General features: G+C 41.9%; 1 protein-coding gene across 5 annotated transcripts in view; it reads left to right on the top strand.

Annotated features, from left to right (window-relative positions):
- CACNA2D1 (calcium voltage-gated channel auxiliary subunit alpha2delta 1) overlaps positions 1-24,154 on the top strand; it is a 366,139-nt gene that overhangs the window by 86,823 nt on the left and 255,162 nt on the right. For all 5 annotated transcript variants that reach the window (XM_081210645.1, XM_081210644.1, XM_081210643.1 and 2 more), the window contains exon 3: positions 478-594. In XM_081210645.1, coding sequence (XP_081066771.1) covers positions 478-594 — 117 coding nt within the window. The remainder of the gene's footprint in view (positions 1-477; positions 595-24,154) is intronic.

Here is a 24,154-nt window from a genome sequence, read left to right as displayed (position 1 = left end):
TCAGGTGCCCACCAGAAAAGTGAGAATATAAATAATGTAACCCACAGGAGGAGTATTAGCAAACCAAGATAAAGGTGATGAAGTCCTCTGTATTGAAACTAGTGTACGAAACTATTAATGGCAAACATCTGCATCCTTGGAGACATGCAAAGTGGCCCTACATTGGGTGTTCATGACAGAGGAGTTGTTATTTAGCATTAAGAGCTTCACAGTTAAGTACACATGAGTTCATGCATCTCTGGGATGTTAAAAGCAAAACCAATGAGATGTAACATCAAAGTGTGCCTCATCTCTGTCTTACAACTTTTACCAAGTGCCAGATGTTTTACAACACCTTGATTCTAATAGGACCACCAGTGTCAGATGAGAATTGCTCGCCGGTGGGGGAGAAATTCAGCTTATGTGCCATGAATTTTCTATTGTTCATGCTAAGCCTCATAACAGTGCCTGACTGCCTCTTTTTGTGTCCTTGTTCAGATATACCTGCGAAACACAGACTTATATACCGTGGAGGCCAACAATGCACGGCAGCTGGTAGAAAGTGCAGCCCGAGAAATTGAAAAACTCCTGAGTAACAGATCAACAGCATTGGTGGTTTGTATAGACTGGTTATTTTCTTGTTTATATTTCTGAATTGTTTAATGTAACTTTGCCCCCTTGAGTCTTCATGTTCAGTTGATGAAGCATGTCTGTTGTTTGGTTTTTTCCTGTGAAATCCTGGGCAGTTTTATCCTGACGTGTATAGGATGAGATATAGACAGAGTGATGACTTGGGACATTATGATGGAAAATCCACTTCTTAGTTGGCTAGCAGAGGGCAGATGCTTAGGCTATTGATTGACGGACTGGGGACCATTTGCCAGATGGCAAACAGGAGTATAAAGAGGTTGTTTGATACTCTTACATTGATGCTTGTGACATGGATATATTTTATGCTAATCAGAAATCTCAAAAACCTGTTAAAAAGACACACAACACTACAAAATAACTTGTATTGCATAAATACACAGTGGTGCAATGACAGACCATGGGTAGGAATCACAAGCAGTGTGAGACTTGCTCATGAACAAAAACAGCAGCAGCAACCCTATGCTAACAATGGGGATGGTTTTATCAAAGGATGCCATGGGAGTAATGGGTTACTACAGCCCACATCCAATTTGGGACCCCATGGCTTCTATTAATCAATTTTCTTTAAAATCACACAGGATTTCTCTCACTCCATTGCAGCAGCCACACTAAAACCTATGCAGCTGTTTGAAATAGGTTTGGCCACCCATTGCCTTTCAGATGCGGATTGTTTAATGAACGCTGGGTGGGAATTTTTGAAATGATCTGAAATGCCCTCAATAAAATATGCTCACTGGGATTATACCCTCTAAAATCAATTGTCTTGTGATCTTTGATTGTGGCAGAAAATGCCTATGCAAAGATATGCAGACTCCTAGACCAACTTTTCTTGGACTCCTGAGTCTAAGCGGCTGTTTGAATGTCACCTGTAGGTCACAAAGCTCTTAGGAAAGTGGCGATGGAGCCAAGTGTAAGTGTGTGGATCCTGCAGGATTCTGCTTTCACCATGAACACTGGCGGAGGACGCGGGGGTGGGGGGAGTGCACCGCCCCCAGCACCACAATCAAGGTGGGGTGCCATCATGACTGCCCCCCTGCTGGGCGCCATGCCCCTGCAGGCGGTGTACCACGCCCCCAGGATGCGTGCCAAGCCCCTGCGGGTGGTGCGCCAAGCCCCCAGGATGCGCGCCAAGCCCCCGGGTGCGTGCCAGCCATGCCCCCCGGGGTGCACGCCAGCCACGCCCCCGCCTGCTCTCCGCCCCCCGGTGCTGGAGCATGAAGCTCCGCCACTGACCATGGAGGCTGGAACTAGAAATCAAGAGACCTGGATCTCTATGCACCAGTCTGATCCTTTCCCCTTAAGTCATAATGCATTACTAGCTCTGAGCATTCAGATTGAACTTTGTGTGGTGATGGAGTATACTCTGCTTGGTCAGGCTCAGAATTTTAGAAATCCAGATTCTTCCTGCCCCAGTTCAAAAAGAAGCTTATTGCTATTCTTACCTTCCTTCTGAGCTAAATCAATGCCTGCCATGTCACGTTGTTGTGAGCATGCTGGGATCTGATGTGTCCCTTCCAGAGACTGTCCAAAGCCTGGCTCTCTCCTACACACAACTTATCTGGCCTGCTGCTCCAGTGGCAATGGTGGAATGGAGCAAGGAAGGGAAGTCTTTCTGTCTGTGGCCTTCTTATATCTGGTGCCTGGTGCCAGGGTCTGTGAGGGAACTGCTTCTTCCACTTTTGTTGGAGCACCACTGAAAGTAAATGGATGCCTGGGGTGGGGAGATTTGGAGGACTTACCTGCTTCTTAGCCTAAAATTCAAGCAAAAGAATTTCTGGGGCCATAAGGACCATCTTGGATTCCAGCAAGCATTCCAAGCCACCAAGACTCTTACTTCTGAGTCAGGAAACTGCCTCATTAATCTTGTATACATGGTGTCCCCTTGTTTAGGTGCTCATATGGCACAGCACACTGCAATGTCCTGAAGCCTTCAAAACCTTGTTGTTTTGCTCCTTGCTGCACATTCTTGTAAACTAATATTTCTTAATTTCTGATTTGGTAGTCTCTGTGGTTGCCCTATTAAGAGTGTTTTGTTTCTCATTCTGCGGTGGTCCAGTCTATTACGGCATGTTGTGCTTCCTGCATCTGATTTGCCAGCTGATTTCTTTATCATTACTAGGCTTCATCGTTTCTCGATGTGCTGCCCTACCCTGGGGTATTTTGTTATGCTTGTGATGCTCTCTTGTTATCTTCTGAACCTGAGTAGGTTCTTACAAGCTTCCTACCTGTATTTGTGTCTTTTAGGAGCTGCCTGCTTGGCTTACTGATTTTTCTAAGTGGCCATTGAGTGATGCACAGGTGTTCATATTTGAAATCCAGGCATGTGTGTATCTACAGTTACACTGTTGTCTCCTAAAGACTGGAATGACATGGCATGCTATTGTAGCCATCACTAATCACTACATTGGGTATTATTGCTGGGAGCTGAAATGTCTCAAAGTGTTAATTAAGAGCAGAGTCCTAGAGGAGACATGATGCAAGAGAAGAACGTGGCCTGTAGTGTTGCCCTGAGGAAGATGTCAGTGAGTGACATCAACAGTTCATGCGCTAGCATAGCCAAGGGAACTGGCAGAGTAAATTATACTCCCTAGGCATTGCACAGAGACAAAGCCTGAGAATGATGAAAATAAACAAATATGAATGGTGATGACTTTCCCTAAATATAAAAGTAGTGGATTGCTTTATCAGGTTACAAAGAAAGAATGTAAATGAAAAGCAGTGCTTCCACAGTCAGCTATGCATATATATCCCTGTTCTCAGCAACTGTAATTCATATGATCAGTTTAGTCCACCATCATAGTGTAGCCTTATTAATCCATGGGTCGGAATAATTGTTGCACCCGAGCAGAGACAAAAGGAGCCAAACAACACCAGGGGGTTAATCCAGAGAAAGAGCGTTTTATTCTGCCATCCGGGGGGGCAGAAGGCACCTGTGTGATTCAGTTCACAAAAGACAGGCCGCGCCGAAAACATTTTACAAGCAGGTTTTATCCTTTTTTCAAACCCCTTTTTTCCTCTCCCCCTTCACAGATTCTTACATAGAAATGTTGCTTTTCGTTCTCTGACTCTGTTCCCGGAAGTATGTTGCAAGTCAATGTACCAGGACAAGGTTAGCTTGGATCTGGGAAGCGAAAAGCTTTACTGTTCTCAGCTCTGAGTTGTTACAGCGTTTTTGTTACAGAGAGGACTGCTTAGCTCATGCTTTTTGTCTTAGAGGAATATGCAGTTTTTAAAATGCGTACTCCGAGGCCTGGCTGGGGGGGGGGAATTCACAAACAGTTTTTAGGGCTTTCTGGGGTAACCCTAACTGTACCCCTTCAATAGTACCTGTATATGCAAAGCTCAGAAAATTCCTTGTTTCAGAGTTACCATGCTTGTTTCTGCTTAATAATGTTAAATGAAATTCAGTTTCATTACAGTGCCTATTGCTCTGGTCACTTTATTTTCAGAACAACTAGCTAGTTTCAGAAACGACTGGCTCATAGGTAAGGGGGAAGGGTCAGAACTCAATGGCAAAAGGTTGAATAAACCTTCCCAGTCACTCAGGTCATCTGCAGAGACCTGAGTGGATGGGGCCTTTTCAGTAGTAGCGTTGAATTCCCACCCCAGATGAACTTGTCTTGTTCTGTCCCAGTTATCTTTTAGATTGTTCTGTTCTGGAGTTGTGGTGTACTGCCTGCTAGGTTTTGTGGTCCGAGTTCTTGTGGATTATTGGTGCTGCACATGCTGCTGCTGTTTAGTTCGTGGTTGCTTTGATCTATGAAATTACTTTTATTGTGGTACAGTACTTTAAATTGTGCTGTAGGTCTGCTGTGATAAGTCTGGTGGAACAAAAGGCAGGGTATACATATTTTAAATAAATAATTCCAGGCCTCAATTTCTGATATGTCAAGTTAGAGCAGATTTTAAGGCAGCAGTAGTGGAAAATAGAATCCTAGAATTGTAAAGGGACCCAGAGGGTCCCTGAGTCCAACCCCCTGCAATGCAGGAATCTCAAGTAAAGCATCCAAGACAGATGGCATAAGAGCTGCTGACAGTTGGCCGTGGTTGGGGAACCTGTGGTCTTCTGGATGTTGGACTCCCATCAGCCCCAACCAGCATGGCCAGAGTTCTGGAATGATGGGAGTTTGAGTCCAGCACCATCTGGAAGGTCACAGATTCCCCCATCTTTGGAAGGCAAGTAAATCTAATCTAAGTCTAATTCAAGACTGAATCATACAACTCTTCTGCTTTCTGTAAACATAAACAGACAAATAAAATAGAATTAAAAAACAGTCCTTTGTTAGCCAGGTTGGGATTTCTCTTTTATTTCACAGTTAATGAACCCTCAACTCAGCTGGTTGAATTGCATATGGAAATGCTCATGCAAAAATCAGCTTGAATGAGCAATGGAGCATCTGAAATGGGGGCACATGGAAGATTAAATATCAGTTTCAGGTAGTAGGGGCAGTTTTAGGGCAATGTGAGCAGTGCATTCGTACTGGGTGCCCAGCTGCGGAGGGCGCTTCTCACAGCCTGGTAAGAGCTTGCCCGGTTTCAGGAAGGATGTGAGAGGGTCCTAGAGTCCTCCTTCCCAAAGCTAGGCAGGTGCTTACTGGGTTTTAGGAAGGAGGTGAGAGAGCTCTAGGACCCTTCCAGAGCCTTGCACCTCCTTCCAAAAGCCCAGCTTAAGCGGTGCTGTGAGGGCAGCAAGGAGGGTGTCAAATGGGCCTGCCACACTGTGGCATATTACCAAGGTCCACTCCTGGTAGGAGGTGCTGCAGAACCAGAAGTCTCTGCTCACAGAAGCTAATCTGAGAAGGCTAGGCTCAAGGTAGCCACAAATTTTGGATGGTTGCCAAGGGCAGTTGTGTTGGCCAGGGGTGATGGGAGTTGGAGTCCTACAACATGGGTTTTGCATCCCTGAGTTAGGGCCTCAAAGGGCATCCTCAGCATCTGCTCATGGGCTTTGTATCTCATCTACTATAGAGGCCTAGAGGAGTCCTCACCTGGAAGGTAGCTAGTTCATGGCAAACGCTTGGTGATATTCAGATGAAAGACTGCTTTTTGTTTATTAAAATAAAATGTGGTATCTATCTGTAATCTCTTATACAATGAACCAAACTGAAAATTGGAGAAACTGAACACATGCTTTGAATGTTAACAACCCCCCCTTTTTTTGCTCAAATTGAGAGTAAGATAAGAGCATGGGATGTACAGCAGTTGTCAAAGACAGCCGTGAAGCCATGGCCCAGTCACAGAGGATTAACATAGGTCAGTCATGGCTTTCATTTTAATTATGTTAACTGCAGTGAAAAACAGTAAATTGGTACTTCAGTGCTCTGACCTGCTGGGAGTTTTGCACAGGGCATAGATGGAGTTCCCAGAAGTGGGAAAGCAGGATTGCACTCTCAAAGCTATCAAACTGGAAGATTTAGCCAAGGTCAGAGGGAAATTCCAGCATCCTGTTTAGTGGTTCAGAGCCACTCTTTGCCTTGTTAAAAGTATCCTCTTTAGCCTGTTTTCACAATGAAATATTTTAAGTGGCTTACAAGAATAAAGGACAATCCATAAATGCTAGATTCACATATACAGTATGCCCCAAAGAGAGGTTTGGAGCCTAAAAGGCTTCTATTAATGTTCTGAGAGCAATAAAACACATGTGTAGCAAAATTGCAGAAGTAGAAATGACAGAGGTTGCATTCTCTACTCTTCTGAATGCTTCTGTTTTTGTGTTTTTATGGATATGACATATTTGCAAGCATATCTTTCAAAGGTTACACAAGATGCAGCTCTTACTCTTAGTCCAGGAAGCACAGTTCCAGGATTTAACAGATCATATATCAATAGTAACCAAATTTATTGAGCATTACCTGCCATGAGCCTGCCAGTGAACATGGTCTGCACAAGATCGCTGGCCAATCAAGCAAGGCTTAGAGTTGGGAACTAGATGGATCAAGCAACTGGTTTTTAGCGTATCTATGTCACTATGTCAGGTGTCAGAATGTGGCTCAAGAACAGTCGGAGTCAGGATAGATTTCCATGGAATTGCATTATGTGAAGCAAGACAGTAGTACCTAAGTATGCAGTGTGACTAAAGAAGAAAAATGAGCATGAAGAAATAATGCAGGAGTAGAAAGGAAAGAGAAGTCATGCAGAATGCTTGTTCAAGGCAGGAAGAAGGCAAGAGCAAGTGTGAATTGTGAGAGAGAGTTCCTGAAAACCACATCATCAGATCAGCAGCTGGTATGTTGCACCTATTTTGTTTTCCTCTTGCAGGGTCTGTGAATTTCAGACCAGCACACCATGTACCTATTCAGAGCTTTGTGGTGAATTGGGCTTTCATAGCAAAAATGTGTTGCCACCATTCCTTTCTAAATAAAGTCTGCTGCCGCCTTCTTGCTCAAGTTCTTAGCTTGCCATCCTCATTGGCACAGAAGGAATCTTGCACATGCTCCACAGCACCAGTGTGGATCTGGTGCCAATGTGTGCCTTATTCGGTGTATGATGTTGTAATGTAGATTTGTGGAGAAGACTCAGAATGAGTGTTTAAATCCTGATATGCCCACCAATGCAACACAAATTTCTAGGGTTTGGGGCTCCCCTCAACAAACTTATAACAGTATATTTTTATACACACCAGCTAGATACTGGAGGCATTCTAGGGAATGAATTGTAATTTTGGTTTAGTCTGGTAGCCTTGCATCTCAGTTTCCAACAAATGAATTAAAGCACTTGAGTGAAAGGGTTGTTGGTAAGAGGCTGGGAGTGGTACTTAGACCCCTGTATCCCCAATGATGCCATCACTCATGTGGCAAGGTCTAAACTTTGGAATGGGCTCAGAAATAATAGGATTTAATTTTCTGATTTCATTTTAAGTAAATCGTTAATATTTTAGCCTGTTCTCAGCTGTGGCTATGGTGGATACCTCACCCACTCACTGCTCTGAACACTATCTAAAGCAATATATGAATGTCAAGCATTATTAAGACTTATTGCTGTCAAAACTCAGCACTGTACAAACGTTTTAAAAAGGGCAAGCATTACCCACTGGGTTACAGTTGAATAAAGAAGGGGAAGGAAGAAAACTAGCAGGCAAGCAAAAACAGAATCTATGCTTCAAATCTCCAAAGAATTAATGAACCTGTTCATCATTCTAGTGAATTTGTTAGTGCTGTCAACCAGCCTAATATCTAATAAATAAACCAGACTCCCCAAACCCTCTATATTCATTAAGAACTGTGTCCATGATCAGCATACGAAACAGCGTCCCAGACTACTGGTATGGTGACAGACTGGGTGGTTTCTAACAGCCGCATGCCAGCGATGAGCTGAGATTGTTACTGGCCTTTGTGGTTCAGTTACAGCTCACAGATGCCAGGACGTCTGTCTTGTCTGCTGGTGACGCTCACAGCAACTGGCAGCATGCAGCAAAGCTGTGCTGTCACGGAGTGCCCCTTCTGTCTGTAGCCCTCGTGGCATTAGCTAGCTGACATCAGCAGGGCCTAGTTAGAAGAGAGAACCAGGTGGCTTGCTGCCGCCGCCGCCTTCTTTTAAACAGTGACTACTTTGCCATTATCCATGTGATGAGGCTGCAACTGGCATAGCTAGTCTGCCTAGAAACCAATTAACTGACTTAGCCTGGGGACTCTTTTGGCAGATACTCAGTTCTCTTTCTTGTGGAGTGGAGTGGAGACTGCCTGCCACGTGAAGAATTGCTACTCCCACATTGTCTCGATTGGCTCATAAACTACATCCAAGGAGGCTTGTGGCAGAGAGGCCTGGCTCCTCAGCCCAGGAGGCGTTTTATCAGCAGCAATTGGAAGAGGGAGGAGGGTTGCTTGCTTCCCTGGTTGAGTGGAATCTGAGCATATGTGCAGGACATAAATCCTGGGAAGACTTCTGTTTGTGTGAGAAGTACTGAAGGCCTTCTCACACACTGGGCAGTGGCAAACTCATATTAATACACCAAATAGGTATTAAATGGTGGCCATTAACGGTTCCCCCAGGAGTGTATTTCTGCTCCCTGGTTCCTACAGGTAAGGGTGTGAATTCCCTTCCTTTGGCTTCCATCTGCAGTCTACTGGTGGAAATACCTCAGTAGCTATCATTGTACAGGATGCAAGCTCAAATTGGTAGGTAAAGGTAAAGGACCCCTGGGCAGTTAAGTCCAATCAAAGGCAACTATGGGTTTGCAGCGCTCATCTCGCTTTCAGGCCGAGGGAGCCGGCGTTTGTCCGCAGACAGCTTTCCGGGTCATGTGGCCAGCATGACTAAACTGCTTCTGGCACAATGGGACACTGCGGCGAGTGTCAGAGCGCACAGAAACGCAGTTTACCTTCCCGCCACAGCGGTACTTATTTATTTACTTGCACTGGTGTGCTTTCAACTGCTAGGTTGGCAAGAGCTGGGACAGAGCAACGGGAGCGCACCCTGTTGCATGGATTTGAACCGCTGACCTTCCGATCGGCAAGCCCAAGAGGCTCAGTGGTTTAGATCACAGTGCCACCAGCACTTAAGTCGCCATACTATCCTATTAAATGGCGTCCTGTATTTTGCTAAATGTCATTCAGTCTAGGCTAACCCAATTATTTGGTGCTGTGCGTGCAGAAAGACTGAGCTCAACAGTGACCTTTCACTTTATTTACAGCTTCTTGTCAAACACACATCCTCCTCTGCATGCTTGAATTAAAAACTACACACACATAGTTTCAACTAATCAGACTGTATGCTATGTATAGTATCGGAAGCATAATGATTAGTACCAAATTATAGCAAAATCTATGTAATATTTTCTCTCATCTGTTGAGCCCGCCAATGAAACCTGCCAAAAGAATGTAGTATGTATCTTCCATGCCCCCTAAATGTAGAAGGGTTGGGGGAAACCCAGACTAGGTTTAGGGGGTATGTGGGTAGAGGAGAGGGGGAAAGTCCCCCTGTGCAAGCAGGCCTCATTCCCTGTGTGCATATTCCCTGTGTGTTGAATTCCACCCAAAGTCTTTTGGAAGAAAAGCAGGATTGAAGTGTGTTAAATAAACAATTCTCCCCTACATAAAACTGGGATTTTAGAAAATCCAACTGGATTGTTAGTAGCAGGCTGAGAAGCTCTCAATTTGTTAATGGGGCACTTGCTGAGGTACAGCAATCCTGTTTAAAAAGAGAAGATTATAAATATGGGATTCTTCGGCCTCTGATTCCCCCCCCCCCATCCTGAGAAACGCACATGGTTGCTAGGAGAGGGATCTGTTGTCAGGACTAGCTCCCATCTCAGCTTGGCTGCATCTGTGCTGGGATAGTTGTCATGACAACCATGTCTTTCTGTACCCTGTCTAGCTTGATCCCAGTCTTCCAACAGCTACATAAGAGGTTTCTGGCAGGCTGGTCAACAGTTGCTCTTGCTCTAACTAGTACAAAAAGGGTGTTGGAGATAATTCAACAATTTGGCCAGGTAGCTGGATTCAAACTGAACAAACAAAAAACTAAAGTTTTAGAAAAAAACTTAACAGTTATGGAGAAGGAGAAATTTCAAGAAGAGACAGGTTTGACAGTGGTTAAGAAGGTGAAATACCTAGGGGTTTATTTGACACCTAAAAATTTGAACCTGTATAAGGACAACTATGAAAAATGTTGGTCAGAAATTAAAAAAGATCTAGAAATATGGTCAAATTTGAAATTGTCAATGTTAGGTCGAATCGCAGTTATCAAGAATGTACTGCCTAGAATGTTATTTTTGTTTCAAACCTTGCAGATTCTTGACAAGATGGACTGTTTCAAGAGGTGGCAGAAAGACATTTCGAAATTTGTCTGGCAGGGCAAAAAGCCCAGAATTAAATTTAAAATACTGACAGATGCTAAAGAAAGAGGGGGATTTGCCCTGCCGGATTTAAAATTGTACTATGAAGCAGCAGCGTTTTGCTGGCTGAAAGAGTGGATGCTCCTCGAGAACACAGACATTTTGGACTTGAAAGGTTTTAATAATGCATTTGGTTGGCATGCATATTTATGGTATGATAAAATCAAGGTGCAGAGGACCTTTAAAAACCATATTGTCAGAAAAGCATTGTTTAATGTTTGGATAAGATATAAAGATTTGTTGGAAAATAAAACCCCTAGATGATTGTCACCTTTGGAGGCTAAGGCAGTGAAGAAACTCAATATGGAGGCCGGATGGCCAAAGTATTGGGAAATTTTGGAACAAGATGGAGATAAATTGAAATTACAGAGTCATGAGAAATTGAAACCAAAAGTACAAGATTGGCTCCATTATTATCAAATAATGGAGGTTTACAAACAAGATAGAAAAACTGGCTTCCAGGTGGAAAAATCAAAATTAGAGACTGAACTGTTAGAACCCAATACTAAGTACTTGTCAAGAATGTATAATTTGCTGCTGAAATGGAATACACAAGACGAAACAGTTAAATCGGCTATGATTAAGTGGGCACAGGACATTGGTCATAACATTATGTTTGCTGACTGGGAATGGTTGTGGAACACCGGTATTAAATTCACGGCATGTAATGCCTTAAAGGAAAATATTATGAAAATGATTTACAGGTGGTACATGACCCCAGTCAAGCTAGCAAAAATTTACCATTTGCCTGACAATAAGTGTTGGAAATGTAAAGAAACTGAAGGTACTTTCTATCACCTTTGGTGGACATGCCCGAAGATTAAGGCTTTCTGGGAAATGATATACAATGAAATGAAAAAGGTACTTAAATGTACTTTCCCTAAGAAACCAGAGGCCTTTCTCTTGGGCATTGTCGGCCAATTGGTGTTAAAGAAAGACAGAACTTTCTTTATGTATGCTACAACAGCAGCAAGAATACTTATCGCAAAGTATTGGAAGACACAAGATCTACCCACCCTGGAAGAATGGCAGATGAAAGTGATGGACTATATGACATTGGCTGAGATGACTGGCAGAATCCGTGATCAGGGAAAGGAGACGGCGGAAGAAGAATGGAAGAAATTTAAAATCTATCTTAAGGACTATTATAAACTTGATGAATGTTAGAATGTCGAGGTTTTAAGAAAGAAAGGATTACAGCGATATAAGACTAGACTGAAGGAAAGATTAAAAGGACAGAGACTTGACAGAAATATTTAGAAGTTGCTAAAAAATTTTGGACATTGGGATGCAGAAAGGGGAGGTATGGGGGAGTCTGAGAAACAAGGTTCATGAAAAAAAAAGTTATGAAACTATGCGTGTTTGTATGTCTTTTTATATGTTTGTATTGTTTTAAAAATTTTTTGTAAAATCAATAAAAAATATTATAAAAAAAAACAGTTGCTCTTGCTCTGTGCCCCTGTCTCTCATTGCTTGCTATCTCTAGGCAGCACCAACAATTTGGTTTGGTTTTCTGTTTCTGAAGAGACGGTTTGGTCCACATTCAAGGCCTGTCTAGACCAATGGTTTTCAAGCTTTCTATGGGTGACTCTGGACTGTCCGTGTTTTTCAGGAGGGATTCAAGTGCATACTAAAGCTTTAGGTGCTCTGTCTTTCTAGTGCAGCAAATTCACTTAAAAACAACACAGACTTTTATTGCTGTTATAGGGTGAATCACCCTGATATGGGAGCCACAGATCAGGGCTACAGGGAGGACTGGGGAGTCCCTGCACAGTTCTAGTTTGTCCATAATCATAGCCTCCCAAATGTTATCAATCCTCTTCTGTTTAGATGGTTGCTTTGGAGATTTCCATTGCATGCTACACACAGCCATTCCTATAAACCATTGTTTAAGACATTGTTGATGTAGGAAGCCAGGTTCATTTGGTTCAGAACAATAGGAAAACATAAATTTAGACCTTACTGGAGTTGGAGTTGACATCCATCATGAGATGCAATAGAGTGTGCCTTTGGAGGTGAAGTCAGACCGCTGGAGAACCACAGCACCTACTGTGGCTGCAGAGACCAGTGAGTCATAACTGTTGCCTCCCGCGTTGTTTTTGCTGCATTAATAGTGACCTCTCTGGGGCACAAGCCTGGGCAGTGTCCTGGGCTATTCAGACGACAGTACCTTCCTCTCAGCTTCACAGATGTGGTCCAAAGAAAAGCAGAGCAATACATTTGGTACCAGCAGGAGGGGTACAAGAGACAATCCAACCATCTTAGGATTTTTGTAGGGTTTACTCCTTAGCCCAGGCATAGGCAAACTCAGCCCTCCATATGTTTTGGGTCTACAACTCCCATCATCCCTGACCACTGGTTCTGTTAGCTAGGGATCATGGGAGTTGTAGTCCCAAAACATCTGGAGGGCCGAGTTTGCCTATGCCTGCCTTAGCCCGAAGATGTGCCACAAGGCAATGGGTACAGAGTTTTCCTCGGGATTTACTCCCAAAGCCTTTCTCATGAAATGAGTACAGTGTAGACGCATGGCAGTGGAGGTTTAGGATCAGAGTTTTCCTTATCCTAGATGGGCTACGAGTTGCCCTAGTATGGCCTAAACTGTAGCATTGTTTTGTTTGTATAAGCCAGGGATAGTCAACATGGTGCTGTTGGACTACAGCTCCCATTTTCCTTGGCCATTCACCCTGGGGACTGGGCCTGATGAGATTTGAAATGCAACAACATATGGAGGACCCCACATTGACTGCCCTATTTCAACCTGTTATGCTCTGAAGTATGCTTCTGCTATACAAAAATGCAATAGAACCTCTACTTACATCCCACTCTATTTAGGCCCATTCCAAGTCACGACCACAGCAAACCCGGAAGTAAACACCGAGTTTGCCATGATTCTTGCATGCGCAGAAGCGGGCTGCTGCCAAATGCGTCTGTGCACAATGGTGCTTCTACCAGCGACCCATTTTGCCATAAGGACGGGCCTCTGGAACGGATTGTGGTCGTGAGTAGAGGTTCCACTGTATGTCTTTTGTTAAGCCTCCAGAAACATTACAGCTTTTAAATATTTTTTTTGTTAGCAATAGGAGGTTTGTTAGTGCGGAGGTGCTGGGGGAAGATGGCTTGTGAAATGTGGCATGTATATAGTCGAGCTTTTCTCAACTTGTTCTGTACGGTTTCTTTCCATTTGCCTTGCTCTGAGCTTATTAAAATGGATAGTGTCAAAGCTTGCTAAGCTGTATTAATAGTAGGTAACTGGTTATGCATGTATGTTAAGGTTACCAGATGTCCCCGTTTCCCAGGGACAGTCCCCAGATTTACAGATCAGTCCCCATACAAAATCCATTGAAGTTGAAAAGTGTCCCTGGATTCATTGAAAAAAAATCTGGTAAGCTTAATATATGTGCCTTTAAATATTGGTTCACATGTATGTGCTGCATACATTTTGAGAAAGTAAACCATAAAGGTAAATTATTGTGTGTATACATGTCTTGCTTTGGATTATGTTCAGGCTGTTGATCTTCATCCTACATTAAATATAGATTCTTCTCAATATCTTTTTTTTTAGTCAAACAGGAGTGAGTCATGATCTTGACCTTCTGAATCAGAGGTCCATAGCAATATAGAGGTGATATTTAGTACCCTTTTGAAATTAAAAAAAAATCTTATCAGCTAGCTTATTGCAGTAAGAGCTCTTCAGGGACTGTTTACAATTAATAACTGAGAGGATATTGACCAAGAAAGGTTTGAGGCAATCTCTGTTGCAGTGATGTCAGTGGCAAACGAATGGGTTGGAGCCTCTGTTGGCAATGTGAGAGAAAATCAAGTGACAGATATCTATTACTTGTTCCTATTATATCACTTTCCTCATGTTTATTCAATAACAAATGTTAGTCTTTAACATGTCATAAAACTCTTTGTTGTGTTGAGACTCAGAAACTTTGGAGAGGAGGCAAGTTAGAAATCTTACACAATTGGCAGCTTTGTCTGGATGCCAACTTTAGGTCCTCTCCAGGCCTGTGGTTTTGTACACGGGATTCTAAAAAAAATAACAGCATAAGAAGAGCATTCTGGATCAGGCCAGTGGCCCGTCTAGTCCAGCAACCTGGGAAACCAGCAAGCGAGAATTGAGCACAAGGGACCTCTCCTGTCCTGGGGTTTCCAGCAAGTGGCATTCAGAAGCATTGGAAGCTGAGCATAGGCATCCTGGCTAGTAGCCCTTGATGGACTTGCCCTCCATGGATTTGTCTAATCCTCTTTTCAAGCCATGCTAGATTCTTTCTAGAAATGTACTTAAGACTGTATGAAGATTGGACTATTTTCACTAGGAAAAGATGGTGGAAAATTATTTTAATATACGTATGATCACAGTGGCGAGATTGTTATATGCACAAAGATGGAAGGACTTACTATTTCCTACTATGGAAGACTGGCTATTGAAATTATTGGATTTGGCTGAAATGGCGAAGTTAACATATTTAATTACAGGAAAATCACTGTTAACATTTATTAATGTTTGGAATACCTTACAGACTTTTTGTGTGAAAAGGAAAATGAAGTTGTGATATCTAGGTTTGAAGACCGAAAAAAGGTTGGTTTCTGGAAAGTAGAAGAGTTGGATATTATTCTGGAACAAGGGTTTTGCATAAGTCCATATACAGTGTATAGCTGATAAACAGAGAATCAGAAGTCTGTTCTTTTTTTCTTTTTCTTTCTTCTTCCCCCTCTATTTTCATTTTTTCATTTTTTATGTTAAAAATGCTTGATACCTGAGGTTAACTTTTGTACATAATTTTTTCTTTGTTTTTCAAGCTTTAATAAAAAAAAACTTTCATAAAAAATAATAATAAGTTTTTACTTCCTTGCTTTCTATTCAGTGCTCTTGTTTCGCGGTGCTTTTCCTGTATCAGTGGCACTTGTCCTCTCTCTATTTCAAAGTGGGTTCACAAAATAATATCCAAGAGAGAGGACACTTGTGTTCTTTGGACTCAGCTCCTTTCTTTCTCTTCAGAGGTAGATGTCGACTTCTCCATGATACCAGAAAGGAATCTGGATAATCTTAGCTAATCCAGAATGCGGCAGCTAGACTGGTGACTGGGAGCGGCCGCCGAGACCATATAACACCGGTCTTGAAAGACCTGCATTGGCTCCCAGTACGTTTCCGAGCACAATTCAAAGTGTTGGTGCTGACCTTTAAAGCCCTAAACGGCCTCGGTCCAGTATACCTGAAGGAGCGTCTCCACCCCCATCATTCTGCCCGGACGCTGAGGTCCAGCGCCGAGGGCCTTCTGGCGGTTCCCTCATTGCGAGAAGCAAAGCTACAGGGAACCAGGCAGAGGGCCTTCTCGGTAGTGGCGCCCGCCCTGTGGAACGCCCTTCCAGCAGATGTCAAAGCGATAAACAACTACCTGACATTCAGGAGACATCTTAAGGCAGCCCTGTTCAGGGAAGTTTTTAACGTGTGATATTTTATTGTATTTTTGGTTTTTATGGAAGCCGCCCAGAGTGGCTGGGGAGGCCCAGCCAGATGGGCGGGGTATAAATAATAAATTATTATTATTATTATTATTATTATTATTATTATTATTATTATTATTATTATTATTATTATCATTATTATTATTATTATTATTAGCTAGTGGGGTCAGAGATGCATATACAGATCAGTTGGTATCATTTTCTCTCCCGTTTAGCTGCAGTTACTTGATTATGTTTGCTTATCTATATTGTTTCATAAAATGTTGTTTGGTTTAAGCTGTTCAGTTAGATTAGCTTGTTTTGCACTGTTTTACACAATATTGCAAGGATTTGGTATTTTTAAAATTTATTTCTCCCACTACTTATTTATTCTATGGTATTTCTAACATGTTTTGAATTATTATACTTACTGTTAATTTCAGTGTTCGAAACTCCCATTATTCTAGGCACACTTTGCAACAGGGAATTTCATTAGCACGAGCAGTTTCTGAGCTCTGGGCGCAGTACTGTGCCTAAGATTTCAGATTAAAACTACAGAGTGGAAGGAAAGGAGGACCTTTTTCTGCCTCCCCACTTCCAGCCACTCTCTGAAGACTGGAGAAGAGATTCTCTTAAGAGTATTAGGGGGGTGGGCAGGGGAAGGACTAGACTATGTGAAAAATGAACATAATATTTTAGCTGAAGTTCCTTCAATTTCAGCTTTGTATTCTTGTTATTAAAAAGCGTGCCTATACATTCTGTTGTTGAGCCCATAGCCTAGGCTTAAGGTGCCATTTAGCTCCTAGCTTTCATATCTCAGTTTCTAACACTGGTTCATTTGATATGTGAGCTGCTTTGGGCACAGTCTTGTGGAAAAGCCACATACAAATAAACAGACAAGGAATTTCTGACAGATTTCTGGCAGATGAAGCTGATTGACTGTATGGGACTGGCAGAAATGACTGGCAGAATCCGTGACCAGGGAGAAGAGTCGGCAGAAGAAGATTGGAAAAAATTTAAGGCCTATCTACAAAAATATTGTAAAATTAAGGAATGTTGAATGATGCTGGATTGAAATTAAGTGGTTTCAAGCTGTAACTATGATAAAATGACTTTCTTTTTGTAAGTAAGAATTTAAAGCTACAATAATTTAAGAGGTCGAGATAAGGATTTGCTGTATAAATAATCCGAACTGGGTATACAAGAAGGGGAGGTATGAGGAGGTCGGGGAAATAAGTTACAAGAAAATAAGTTGTGAAATTTATGTGTTTTTTATATTTTTATGTTTGTTTTTTCTTTTTGTTTGTAAAAAATTGGAAACTTTAATAAATATCTTTTTTTTTTTTAAAAAAAAAAGGAATTTCTGACAGGCTTCTTCATTATAAGCCTGAAGTAAGATGGCTGAAAAATATACAGGACATTTCCTGGATTTTAGGCATTATACTCATGAAGAAATCTCTCTGGCCATCTTTCTTCAAGGCAGTATATAAGACTCCAAGCAGAGCATTCATATGGCACCTTCTTTCTTATAGATAGTTTCCCCTCCCTTGCAAGCTTTAAAGTACCCACCTGCTGCCTTTATCAAACATTCAGGTTTTCTAGTTGAATTTCCATGTTAGAAATATTCCTTGAGGGCAGCCTTTGTCAACTTCCTTTGCAGCGTTGACCTTTGATGTAATCGTTAGCACAGAAGGCTAAATTCCCTAGGAACCCAACTGTCCGTCTCTGCATCACAAAGAAACACGTATCCAAAGCTTCTGGAAGACTTGCTATGTTGGTGGGGCCCCAGTGTAGTAAAGGTCCTTGATCCATTTCCTGAAGTTACAGATATATTATTCCTATCATCTATGATTACATGTGTATACTTGGCACATAATTTAAAAGAAGCCTTTTTCTTTTTACAGTTGCTGCTACTTCAGATCAGGACTTTTTCAGGGCTGGTTTTTTTTTTAATGCCAGCCTTTTTGATAGAATAAAGATGAGGGCATTGGAAAGCCTTGTTAAGAAGCTAACCTTCAGAAAAACTAGTACTACTTGGCAGATTGTGAAACGAACCACTGCTTCATCTTTTTGGCTTGGCTTTCAGTGATGGGGTTTAGTTGGCATTACAACTCTCTTCACTTGCAGTATTTTAATTCCTGGCCTTTTGGATAGTTGCCTTTGGGCCCGTTCTTTCATTTTATGTCTAGCTTTCTTTAATTTATTTCCCATATTCTTTCTTGAAGTTGTCCAACAGCTTTGGACATTAATAATAGGCACAAATACTGGAATCTCAACTCAATCTGTGCTTACTAAATTTGCATGTATCATTTTAACATCCAAAGCCTTTCTAAGGTTCAGTTTTCGGAGAGATTCCAATTGTTGGCTGTTGCTTCTCAATTTTGGAATGTAAGTATCTGATGCTTGCCCAGGGGATTCCCTTGCCTAAAAGCAGTCCCTCCAAGTGTCCCTATTTTCCAGGGATGTCCCTGATTTAGAGAAACCGTCCCGGTTTTGCTTTGATTGGAATATCCCTCTTTTCCTTAGGATGTCCCTATTTTCATCAGAGAAATCTTGGAGGGTATGTAAAAGCTTCAGCCTCTTACTTGGCAGCTGTGCTGCAAGAGCCTCAGAGTGGTTGCACACGTACTTCAGTGGCATCTCTTTATTAGTTTAACTGAAAGCTTAAGGAACCCCTTTTCTGTTGACATTGAAATTGTTGATCCAATTTACCAAATGGAATTGGCCAAGCTGCAGAATTGTGACTCTCAGAAAGACACATTCAGATCAAGCAGCCTCACTCATTTCTATGCATCTCTCCCCTCTTAGACATATCTTAATCTCAGGAACCATGCACTCAAAATTGCAACCATTTTTGGCAGCATCTATGTCTGTGAACAGACTTTCCCCCAAATGAAACATCTGAAATCTCCAACCAGATCCAGACTAACTGATGAACACTTGCTACGACTAGCAGTGACAAATATGGAACTGGATATTGACCATCTCACTAGCCAAAAGCAGGCCCATACTCCCCATTGAAATACTTATAAGTTTATGTTGATTAAAATCGTTCTTCATTTTAAATAGTGTATTGTTTTTCCTGTTTTTTGTGCACCACAAATAATATATGTGCAGTGTGCATAGGAATTCGTTCATATTTTTTTCAAAATATAGTCTGGCTCCCAACAGTGTCTGAGGGACAGTGAACTAGCCCCTTGTTTAAAAAGTTTGAGGACCCCTGTCTTAAGCCAACCAAGACAAATCTCTCAGCAATCTTCCCTTTTTTACACCCATACTTGATCACATACAAAGCATACCCAGCAATATTTCTGCAGGTCAGATGACTGCATCATCAGTCAAGTGGCAGTTTATCTGCTACTTACATGGCTGCCTCAGAAGTATTTGCATTTGTTACCACAGGGTGCAAATATTAGCAGGTTGTATTCCACTAAGCCCTATTCTGAGAAGATCCCTTGAAATTAATGAACCTAGAATAGTCATGTCCAGTAATGTCAATGGGCCTACAATGAGTAGGACTAGCATTGAAATACCACCCTTATTAGTCTGCTGCTTATCCATACCTGTACTAATGGGAATGATCTGAGTCACTTAATCTTAGTGGATTTACCCATAGAAATGTAAATAATAATGCTTCTCAATATATTATAAGAGTGCTATGTTTGCAACAATGACCATTTCCACCCATCAAAGAGCAGTGATTGTGTATTAGGAATGGTTCCTTGAAAATCAATTGTAAGTTAGATTCAGAGGATCGTATTTGAAAACTTCAGTCACCTTGTAATTAAAAATGCCCTAGGCAATAAATTTTGTTCTCTGCTCACGAGACTGGTATAATTATTAAAAACCCAATGGTTCATGTGTTGCTAGTTTTAATTTGGTGATAAAGCAGGCGAGCTGTGAAGATGAATGATTACTGTGAGGACTTCTTTTGTTTCCACACACACAATAATTCTTTTTTTTAATTCTTTTGTGATTGTAACAAACCTCTCTGTTTACAAAGAAATATTATGCTTAAAGCTGTTAGAACATGAAATTGGAAATGTAGCATAATGCTGCTACAAATTTGCAATTCTGCAGGTAAAATGTGTGTATATTGCATGGTTTGTGTCATAACTATGAGATGTAGCTGTGCTAAGTTGTGCAAGTATTAAAGAGTTAACGTCACAACTTAAGCTTCACAGCATGAGCTTTAACTAATGTTTTGTGTGCCATTTCTCACAAAATTTCTTCTTATGTCAGATTCTATCTTCATTTTTCACGTTTTGTGGGTTGTGCTTTTGGGGGGCGCATGGTGAACATGTTCAGTTGTGCCTTGTTAAGGGATCTGAGTGTGAAATGCAGGCTCTGGAGGCATGGTAGATGTTAGATGTCACTACGGTGGTGACAGCCAGGCCTCGTCCACACCTCGGTTTGCCCTGCCGCTTTCCCCTGGGAGAATCCACCGTTAACAGCTGAATTTGACCAAACAACAATAGGGTTTTCCATGGATTGTTCCGATTCAGTGTAAAGAGTGGGTTTTGTATGGGGTAAGCTCCAGGGGAAATGCAGAACCACTCCGACCCATCCCCAGAAAGCATGAGGTAAGGGGAAAACGGCTCGGCCTCGTGCTTTCTAGGCATTGGGCAAGCAGAAGTGCAGACAAGCTCTCAGCTCACCATGCAGAAGCAACTGAAGTAAGTTTCCTTGTGGTCACTTGCAGTGCTGGAAGTCTTACTGTGATTTACCACTTATTAAGGTGTGTTTAGGACTGTATATAAAATGTGAACATGATCAAAATTGTAATGATTAATAATAAAATTATTCTTGCAGAATAAGCCAAGAGATCAACTGTCTTAAACCAAAAATAGCCAATGGTGCTATGAGTCTTCTGACATTGCCCCTTCAGTTACAGTTTTCTTATACTAGTGCTTATGGGCATGTTCCTTTTTACCGTTTTGCCACACAGTTGTGACTTGGGTGGTGACTCATTAATGCTCAGCCCAGTCTGAAATACTAAACAGACTGTGCCATTAATGCTTGCAGCAGTTCTCTGAGTACCCTGAGTCAGAGATTGAAGAGAACAATATTTTTTGTTTGCTATAGGGCAGGGTTAGCCAGTGGGGTGCCCTCCACATGCCGTGGGACTACAGCAACCATGATCTATGTCCATTGGCCATGTTGGCTGGTGCAGGTGGGAGTTGGAATCTGATGACATTTGAAGAAACCGTGTTGCCCACCACTGCTGTATAGGAACATAGTGCAGACTTGGGTGAACTCCCAATCTATCCTTGAGACTCTCGGGGGGTGTATGCCATTGATACGATCCCATGCATCAACTGTGATGAATACCAGAACTGTGTGGGTAGGGCCAATCATGTGGCCTTCTGGTAGGGTGGTTATGGTTCGCTGGGAAAACCAGGGCAATGATTTTCATCCATTTAGCTGTAGTATTCACACACACATACCACAGCCATATAAGATCAAAATACAGGGAGCAGCTACATATACCTATGATGCTTCTGATCATCTAGATTCTTTAAAATTCATTGTAGATCCCACCATATCCATTTTTATGCAAATTACATCATTTCAAAAGAACAGAGAGGGAAATGAAAACAGAATGGGGCAGTTTGAAATGTGAGAGGACGATGGCACGGATTTTAATTAGGGGGTGGAATTAGGCAGTGGTTATCAGAACCTCATCTCAAATCATACAGTCTGGGCTACAGTTGAAGAACACCATTTGTAAGAAAAATGGCAAACTACTTGTACACTAAGGCTGCTATATTGAATACACTTTCTTGGGATAAAATCTTTTTGAGTAAACATGATAGATATGCACCACAGAGATTCACAGAAATTAAGAATTATTCATAAAGAAAAAGTTGCGTGAATTATTTAATTTCATTTAAGGATGAGATGACTTATCTACTAAGAATTACTTGAGACATTTCTCATAATACTGGTGTTGAATTGTAACACTTTGCCATGAGGTCAGCATAAGTTGTGGCTTTGTGGCTGTTGCAACCCAAGATGTGGCTCTGCTTTTCCGAGAAACTTGGGTTACAAGCCTCTGATTTATTATTTAACTGTACGCTGTGTTCAGTTCAGCAGGGAAGCTTTTCCTCCCTGCAGTTCTATTGAGACCTGTATGTGTCAAGTTGCTGTTTCATGGTGACATGGACATCTTTCCAGATTCCTTGCTGCTTCTGTGCACCTTCCACAGAGTTTATTTTCATAATTGCTTCAGTGCTCACTGAAAACTAGCTTCGACTAGGTTTATTTGCACTTTAATGCAAGGCATGCCCATGGAAGCATAATGCCATAGACTGACGCTCCACTGATTATCATTTTATCCATGGCAAAATTACAGAGAGCATGACTGATATTGAATGAATTCTATTTCCAGTACAATACGTGCTTCATTAGCCGCCAGTTTTGTTGGTAAGCCAAAATCATAAAGTTTCCCACAGTGTTTTGCATAAGTCTTTGTGCTCCTCATTCCTTTTAAACTGTAAAATCAGTCAAAACGTTTTAGGGCTTTCAAAGCAACAGTACCCAGAGTCTAAAAGGATGTCCTGCTTAATAATCTACACCCTGTCACTTGTTTGTGTCACTGAAATGCAATTTTACGTTGAGTTTTCAAGCAAATGGATTAAAAGTAGAGGATTGTGCCTGGAAAAGTGACAGAGATGTCATTTTTAGCTTTTCAAGGAGATATTAAATCCTTCAAATTACATCTCTCTGATGGGGCCACCTTCCTTTCTCCCTGTTGATATTTTTAACTCCATCAAACTTTTAGCCTTTTCCATGTACACTAGGAGACATCTCTCCTTTTGATGTGATGTGAAGTGCCTCAATATTTGGGGTGAATTACTATGGGCCATTAATGCTATGTTTGCGCTTGTCCTGTCATTTGGGGCCAGTATCCTGAGCCGTAGCTAGGCGATCTTGTGCCCCTGGCAGAACTGTCCAGATTGCGCCTCTCCTCCAATCCTCTCCCCTTCCACCCATTCAATTCACCCTCTATTTAAAACAATTCCTTAGGAGGCAATAATTGATATTTATAATTATGGACACATTTTTAGCCAATTTTGCACACACACCCCCATTGCCTGTGCCCCTGGCGAGGGCCCACTTCACCACCCTGCCAGTATCTTCTCCTCTGAATTCACGATGCCTTCCTCTTGCATTTGGTGGAAAGAGTGAGTTTGACCATACCTCCTCACAACCATTTGAGATTAGTGCATGGGGCAGAGCAACTGGGAAGGAATAATATGGCATTGCATATGTCACAAGAAGTGTATTTTTCCAGGTTTCCTGTAGAAAGTCTCAGTGTTGGCCTCTTGACCCCCTCTAACCCCCAAAATGTTCCTAAACCATCCCCTAATATATCACTATCTGTTTTTAGGTGCTAGGAAAAGATATTCTGGTTGTCCCAGGCTTTTGGATCTTCATTTTCTGCTTATTTTCTACAGGGGTGGGGTTGAGTTGGAGCTGCCCTTTTCTAGTGTTATAAGTTTGTGGGTGCCAGACTCCTCTAAATTTCTGGATCCAGTAAGTGCTAGAATTTAATCCCTGGACCCAGCAAGTGTTAAGAGCTAACCAAGCCAGGCTAGCTTCCTATGTTCAGGTAACTGTGTGGGTGATGGGCCATTAAGAGAACAAAGGAACAGTGATGGGCCATTAAGGAAGTAAAAGAGAGGGGTTTCTAGTCCAGATGGCAAATGAGTGGGACCCCTCTTCCAACTCTTAGATAGTGAGAAGGAAAAAAAGCCAGCACTTAAGGGCAGAGTTTGGTGTTATGTAACCTAGAAGTAAATCTGCGGGCTGGAAAGCCAGAGAGGCAGAACATAATGCTTGAATCTAAGGCTGTGGCTATTGAGAGAAACAAGACCCTTTTGGAGTGTAGATGCTGTGAACCCCTCCATCTTAGGCCAAGGTTGTGTATATGTGCAAATAACCATCTATCATAAAGATGCACAGTCTGTGCTGTGCCTCATTCCAAAAAGGAAACCCAGGACCCTGGGTTAGTGCCTGGAACCCCTGGAATCTCACACTGCTCAGAGACTGGGTGGGGGACAACAATTGCTGGTGTGTTTTAGGTTGCTTTAGTCTTGTCTTTACACTTGTTTTTGTTGTAATGTCCTTTATAAGTTGCTTTCAGTTCTTCCCACCCCCTGAGAAAAGCAACTAATCAGTATAAATGTTAATAAAAGTAATACTGTTTGAATATGTGCATTTTTAATTAATCTTAAT

The sequence above is a fragment of the Podarcis bocagei genome (assembly GCF_964188305.1).
Source record: "Podarcis bocagei genome assembly, chromosome: 10".
Classification (NCBI taxonomy): domain Eukaryota; kingdom Metazoa; phylum Chordata; class Lepidosauria; order Squamata; family Lacertidae; genus Podarcis; species Podarcis bocagei.
Note: the sequence above shows the minus strand (reverse complement) of the source record. Positions and strands in the feature narration are given on the sequence as shown.